The 7500-nt window shown below is 40.9% G+C and overlaps 1 protein-coding gene across 1 annotated transcript in view; it reads left to right on the top strand.

The window, feature by feature from the left end:
* Window positions 1–7500, top strand: part of si:ch211-26b3.4 (connector enhancer of kinase suppressor of ras 2) — a 35262-nt gene that overhangs the window by 9105 nt on the left and 18657 nt on the right. The window contains exons 6-8 of the mRNA XM_046839579.1: window positions 1826–1945; window positions 2033–2092; window positions 4341–4409. Coding sequence (XP_046695535.1) covers window positions 1826–1945; window positions 2033–2092; window positions 4341–4409 — 249 coding nt within the window. The remainder of the gene's footprint in view (window positions 1–1825; window positions 1946–2032; window positions 2093–4340; window positions 4410–7500) is intronic.

Here is a 7500-nt window from a genome sequence, read left to right as displayed (position 1 = left end):
CTTATCCAAAGCAACTTACATTTGAACTTATGACCTTCTGATCAGAAGTTTAACCACTTAACCACTTAGCTACCAGTTCCCTCTGGTACCAGCTACCAGGCTTAGACTCCAGGCTCCATGCTCAGGCTCAGGCTAATGCCAAATCTCAACCCAGACTTAGGGTCCTAAGGTCCAGGGTCTAGGATCAGGTTCCAGGTTCTGCCTTAGATTCCAAGCTTCAGATTCTAGGCTCAGGGTCAGATTGTAGTGTCCAAGCGTAGGCCAATCTTAGGCTCAGGCTCAAATTCTTGTCTCCAGGCTTAAACTCCAAGCTCTAGCTTAGATCCACAAAACACAAACCTTTAAGTTCCCTATTCTAAATTGTGCACTTCACAGATACCGCCATACGCAGACTTTTCCAACACACTCGATGTAAATGCTGACATCCCTGACAGCTTTCTGTTAATTTGTCCCTCCTGTAACCTGACGCATCTTTAAACCATCTATATAAGACACGCTGCACTAGTTCAGTCATTAGCTAAATTCCATGCGGCGTGTTCGTATGTCCTGGTTGCTTAGCAACAGTGTCCTCATTACTTTAAACGCAAGTTCAGTTTAAGCGCGAAGAATAAAAATGGAATCTTTTTCCATTTTTTCAGAGGCGTGCGTGCGTGTGTGTGTGTGTGTGTTGAATGATGGTGAATTATGCAGATCCTCAAGGCTTTATCCTTGAGCTCTTTGCAAAGCTATTAATGCCTTTATAGAACAGAGAGAGAGAGAGAGAGCGAGAGAGAGAGAGAGAGAGAGAGAGAGAGAGAGAGAGAGAGAGAGAGAGGAGAGAGAGAGCGAGAGAGAGAGAGAGAGAGAAAGGAGAGAGAGAGATCAGTTCGAGTGTTTGGATCGCTCTGCAGCTTACATAAATAAAAGAGCGGCAGAAAAGCAGGTCAGATGATTTTTTCTGAAGTAAGAACAGAGAGAATTGAAAAAAACAAGAAATGAGGACACTATCTATAGCCAGCCACACACACACACACACACACACACACACACACACACACACAAAACACACACACCCACATACACAAGATGTCTAAGTGCTAGCTGCCAAAAAAAGCATTTGCTACACTGTATAAACAAAAGTTTGTGGACACCTGACTGTAAGGTTGCCATGTGCCACTTTTTGAACATATTATTCCACATTGTTTTCATTTGCTGTTATAATAAGATCCACACGTCTGGAAGGATGTTCCACTCAATGTATTTGTGGAGACTCATTCAGCTACAAGAACGTGTGTTAGTGAATTCAGGTACTGATGTAGGTAAGGTGAGGAGGTTCTTGGGGTGCAGTCAGCGTTCACATTCATCTCAAAGGTCTTTACTAGGGTTGGAAAGCAGATCTGTTTATGGAGCTGTAACAGGTTTGGGTCGTCTACTTGGGGAAGTGAACATTTCATTGTACTGCATCTGAATTTTGTTTGTGTAAAAAAAAAAAACAATTAAAAAGAAAAGAAAAAACGGTGTCCTACTTTTTGGCCCTACCTAGTTCATGATCAGAAAGACACGTCCTGTACGGGCAAGAATTAGGACAATCGCCTCTCATCGATTGAGAAGATGAATTAACAATCGTATAGCTAGTCATAGCTCTCTTATAGCTATTCTTCTGACAGATATAAGATACAAGACTCTCAAAATTAATCCTATTTCTAATCAGCGCTAATCTCGTAGCTAGTTGTAGCTCATCCATACCTGATCTCATACCTATCTAAATCTCTCATATAGCTAATCACAGCTAATCTAATAACAATAATAATCCCACGATCATTGATTATGTTCGTCTTCTTCTCAGTGTAAAACTCTGTCAGGAATCTGCGAGCACATCATCTCCCTGTCGTCTGATTCGTTGGTGTCGCAGTCTGCCCACCTGGAGGTCGTCCACCTTACCAACGTCTTGCCCAACGAGGGTCTGGTGAGTAAAGAACAACGCTTAGCGACAGCATGTAGCAGCCAGAGCGACGTTCCTAACTTCCTCCATCTCTGTCTTTCTGCCTCTCAGGGAATGTACATTAAATCCACATATGACGGGTTACACGTGATCACCGGCACCACCGAGAACGTGAGTTCAAAGCTAACGCTAAGCACCATATATTAGATAATCATCACGTTTTTTACAGATCGCACATCACAAACAAAGCCCTTGTTTGTAAATGCAAACATATATTTGAGTCCCTTATGGCTAATCTGTTAGCATTTCTGACAGGATGTCTCAGAAATATTTACAAAATTTTACACTAACCATAGCACTAGCATGAATGCGTCTTTGATAGAATGATAAATTCTCTACAGAAGAGCTACAAACTTACACACAGATCATCTTTAGGTCCGTAGCTAGCCTTTTAAGCTAACGTGACAGGATTGGAAGTCATTTCTTGATCTTTGATTTAGCGTTTCAGTTTAACATCTGGCTATGCCATTCAGGTTTTAAAAATGTTGTACGTATTAAACGTAGTTAAGAGTTTTTATCCATGGAACGCTACATTTACGAGGACGCTAACAATAATATTATTGTGCTTTTAAAGATAACGCCAAACAGGCTAGTTCCTGTTGTTAGTTACTAGAGAAACGATCATATACAATATCAATGTGCGTGCGCTGTGACTTGAAGCTCTGTTGAGGTCCGAGCCGCTGACAAAAACGAAAAGAGAAAATAAACGCTAGAGGAAATGTCGCATCGCTATATCAGATTTCTGCTGAGTCATCTCTTCGATAATCAATAACAAACTGATATCCATGGGACATGCGATACATCGCTCACGGTCATCTGACTTATATTTCTCCGTTTCTTCTAAATGTTATGACTATTGCAGTTTTCCTCGCTACACACACACACACACACACACACACACACACACACACATCTATATTTAGACCCCATAATAATCTCCACTCTTCTGGGAAGATGTTCCATTAAATTTTTGTGCAGATTCATTTATCTACAAGTGTGTTAATAAAGTCAGGTACTGGTAGGTGAGAACATGATGAGGTTCCTGGGGTAAAGTCAGCGTTCACATTCATCCCTAAGGTGTTCATTAGGGTCGGAGCTCTATAGCATCTTCCACTCCAACATCCCCATGGAAAGCAGATCTTTATAGAGCTGGTTTTGTGCACAGGGTTTGCATTGTCATGCTGGAACAGGTTTGGGTCTCCTGGTTCAAGCGAAAGGAATTTTTCATGCTACTGCATCTAAAGATGTCCTGTACAATTGTGTGCCTCAAACTAGAGACCAGGAAGGGCCGCATTTTTCCCGTTCTCGCAAAAATATAGATTATTTTCTCCTGTTTTGTTCCGCTTGTTCGTGCTACTTTCACGTGCGTCCCATTTGAACATTAATGTTTTATTTGAGTTTGACTTTTCGTGTAAATGATGAACATGAACATGAACAAAGAGCTTTTCAGAACATAGAACATCAACAAAAATATTTAAAAAAAAGCCACGGTTTTGTTGTATTGTTTGTTAATTTCTTTAATAATGAAGTGATATCTGCAGCACTCAGTGATTCTTCTGTCCTGCGCTTCAGACGTTGTGCCTCGGTGTGCTCTAGTAGTCTACCGCACATAAACCACGCGAGAGGTTATGTGCTAACCCTATTCTTAACACCATTTTGCAGGAGTCCTGCAAATTATTTTATTCCCCCGTTACCCGCACACACCAGTGTTTTACTGCTGGCACCCGCATTCACCAATTAAATCTTGTCACTGGTTTGCATCGGGTCCCACGGTATTCCCAAGGGAGTACAGGTCTCTACCTCAAACTTTGTGAAACATTTAGGGGAAGAACTATAGATGGGTGGAAAAGGCCGGTGTCCTAATACTTTTTGACACAAAGTGTACATTTCTTTAAAGTGCAGTAACTTATTGTGAAAAACGAGCTAAAAGCAGAAGTAAACAGAACTGCACTGGATTCTGCTCAGATCTGTTGTTTTTGTTAGATTTTTATTTTAAGGCTCTGACGCTAGCTTGCTAGGATACATTTTTACTTACATTTATGTACCTTAAAGAACCGTAAGTTAGCTTGCGTGTTTTGTTGTTCTTTGCTACGTTAGCGCTCATGTTTTAAAATTGTTAGCATTGTCACTACTTTTGCTCAGATTCAAACAGACCACATCATTTTTTCCCCAAATATGTGAGAAAAATCAGTTTTTAAGGACCGGACTAAATTTCTTGTACGTTTTGAAAGGACACCGTTGCTCTCTGTTAATTAGCATGACTAGGCAGCGAGATAACAGAAATAAAATATAAATCTTTATTAATATCTGCCTGTGTCTTAATTGCCTTCTATAATTTTTCCTCTCTGGCTGAATGTAGTCTCCTGCTGACATCTGTAAGAAGATCCATGCGGGTGATGAGGTCATTCAGGTCAACTACCAAACTGTGGTAAGTAATACTAATGCTTTGTGTGTGTGTGTGTGTGTGTGTGTGTGTGTGTGTGTGTGTGTGTGTGTGTGTGTGTGTGTTTCTTTGTTTTTGCTTGAATATCAAATGTGTCTCAATTATTCATAAAAGAAACACTGCATACATTTAATTTAATGTTCTTTTACAAAAATTGGGCACTGCAGAAATTTTGCCAAAGCTCGGGTTCCAGGCTCAGGCTTAGATTTTCAGGCTCAGGCTTTGATTCTATGCTCAGGCTTAGTTTTTAGGCTTAGGCTTAGTTTTCAAGTTTCAGGCTCAGGCTTAGATTTCAGGGTCAGGCTCAGGGTCCATATTATGGCCGGATATCAGGTTAAAGCTCCTGAAACAGGCCTAGATATCAGGCTCCAGACTGAGGTTTAGATACTAGGCTCCAGACTCAGGTACGGATTCCAGGCTCGAGGCTCCAAGCATAGGGGTCAATTCTAAGATTCAGGCTCAGGCTCAAGACTCAGACGCAATCCAAAAATATTAAGCTCTGATTCCAGACACACATACCCTAGACTCAAGCTCAGAGATTAAGACTAAATCTAAAGTTTAGATTACAGATTTGTGCCAAATCTCAGGCTCAGGTTGAGGCTCTAGACTCCAGTCATCTGCCATAGCTGTCTAAAGTTTCACTCGATCACATGAGGGATCCTGAGTCCATCAGAAACTGATCTTTGTCTTGAGTTGAAAAGAAACAACATGCCTTTCTGCAACATTGATCAGAGCGGCGTTAGATTATTATAGCGCCTCTCTGTTCACAAGTTCTCTCCTCCTGACTTTGTACGTGAGCAGCAGCTCAAAAAGGAATCTCAGGAGACCCATGTATTGACCTTCACCCTCCCGGACTGAGAGCTGCTGATGTGATGACTAACCTGGGAGAAGGTTAAGGTAAAAAAAGGCACCACGTTTTTGATTCACCGCTAAAATTATTACTATTAGTAACATTACAGTCATTTTTCCAGGCTTACCAGGGTCTTTAAGACTTTTTTCGGTGTTTTTTTGAAGTTTATTATAGAATGAAAGAAAGTTTTTAGTCATCGTTAGTGCTAGACGTCTCTACTTGGCTAAATCAAGCAAACCTGACAGGAAATCTGACGTGATTTCTTATAAATGTTTACAAAATGTTCTAAGGATTATAAAGCTACGTCCATATGGATAGTTGGGTTTTAAGGCTGTAGCCAGCCAGCTAGCTAGCATTCAAGCAAACCTGACAAGATCTCGGACCGGATTTAAAGGCATTTTTCTGATCTTCACTGCTAACATTAACTAGCTAGAAAACATTCGATAACAACTAATCTGGGTTTCCCAGGAAAATATTGATCAATGTTCTTCATTTTCATGCGCCACAATATGAGATTTGGGGAATTTCTTTATGATTAGAACTTGAACACGACTAGCAAACACAGAATAACTGATCACCAGTGGTGCTAATCATGACCCAGTTTCTGAGAAAGCTTAGGCACAACTATAAACGTCAATAGTTTTACTGATAGTCCGAGTTAGATGGCTAATAGGATGCCAACCTGACATGAATTTGAAGGCAAAAAAGTAACTGGTAAAGATAAGTTCATAATCATAGTCATATTTTGCATTATAAATATTTAAGAGAGATTATTATTTGTTAGTTTGACAGGATTTCTGACAGTCTGTGTATTTTTCAAACAATCTTTACTGCTAGCATCCAGCCAGTTCCCTCAGAGAAACTTACACAACAGCGTTTCGGACAGGGTTTTAGTTTATATTCGGTGAGCTAACCTGACAGGATTTCTGACAGTTCATTTTCACAACTCTTCCTGGTTAACAGTAGCTAGCCAGAAAACAAAAAACATCTGGATTTCTGAAGGGGGAAAAAGAAATCTTTAAATCATATTGACCAATGTTGCTAGCTGTCACTCCTAACGCTTGCTAAGCAACTATGAGCTAATGTGACAGGATTTAAATTGAACAAGGACAGAAGGCGGAAATAAAGATGTGGCAAAAGCGGGTGTGCGCATGAAGACAAAATGGCCGTGTCACATGTGAGTGTGTCTCAAAGCGCCGCTTCAGTCGCGTTTCGATAAAGTGATTGCTGCTATTTTTAGCCTCGAGCTCAGATGGAAAACGTGTCCAATCTCATCTAGCTGCCTGCCTGTTTCAGCCTGGAGTGTGTGTGAGAGTGTGTGGAGTGTTTGTAAGTGTGTGTGTGTGTGTGTGTGTGTGTGTGTGTGTGTGTGTGTGAGAGTGTGTGTGCGAGTGTCTACATTTACACACAGTGCCCTGTGTCTTTCACCCCCTCCTTTCAGCTTCTGGTTTAATCAATACGCCAGCTACACTGCAGTGTTACGCAACATTACGGCGCGAGCTGAATAGAAAATGAGCTGTGTGTGTGTGTGTGTGTGTGTGTGTGTGTGTGTGTGTGTGTGTGTGTGTGTGTGCTTGTTCTTCTTCATGCCATGAAAACGAACAGCAGGAATAAAAAGTGTAGAAATAATTGGATCATGGTGACTAAAAAAAAATAAATCTACTGACTAAGTACTGAGCATCCTCATGACTTTCACTCCATACTACTGACATCACTCCACAATACTCATCACACACTCCATACTACTGACATCACACTCCACAATACTCACATCACACTCCATACTACTGACATCACACTCCACAATACTCACATCACACTCCATACTACTGACATCACACTCCAAAATACTCACATCACACACTCCATACTACTGACATCACACTCCACAATACTCACATCACACACTCCAAAATACTCACATCACACACCAAAATACTCACATCACACACTCCATACTACTGACATCACACCCACAATACTCACATCACACACTCCATACTACTGACATCACACTCCAAAATACTCACATCACACACTCCATACTACTGACATCACACTCCACAATACTCACATCACACACTCCATACTACTGACATCACACTCCAAAATACTCACATCACACACTCCATACTACTGACATCACACTCCAAAATACTCACATCACGCACTCCATACTACTGACATCACACTCCACAATACTCACATCACACACCATACTACTGA

Source organism: Silurus meridionalis, chromosome 25 (genome assembly GCF_014805685.1).
Source record: "Silurus meridionalis isolate SWU-2019-XX chromosome 25, ASM1480568v1, whole genome shotgun sequence".
Classification (NCBI taxonomy): domain Eukaryota; kingdom Metazoa; phylum Chordata; class Actinopteri; order Siluriformes; family Siluridae; genus Silurus; species Silurus meridionalis.
Note: the sequence above shows the minus strand (reverse complement) of the source record. Positions and strands in the feature narration are given on the sequence as shown.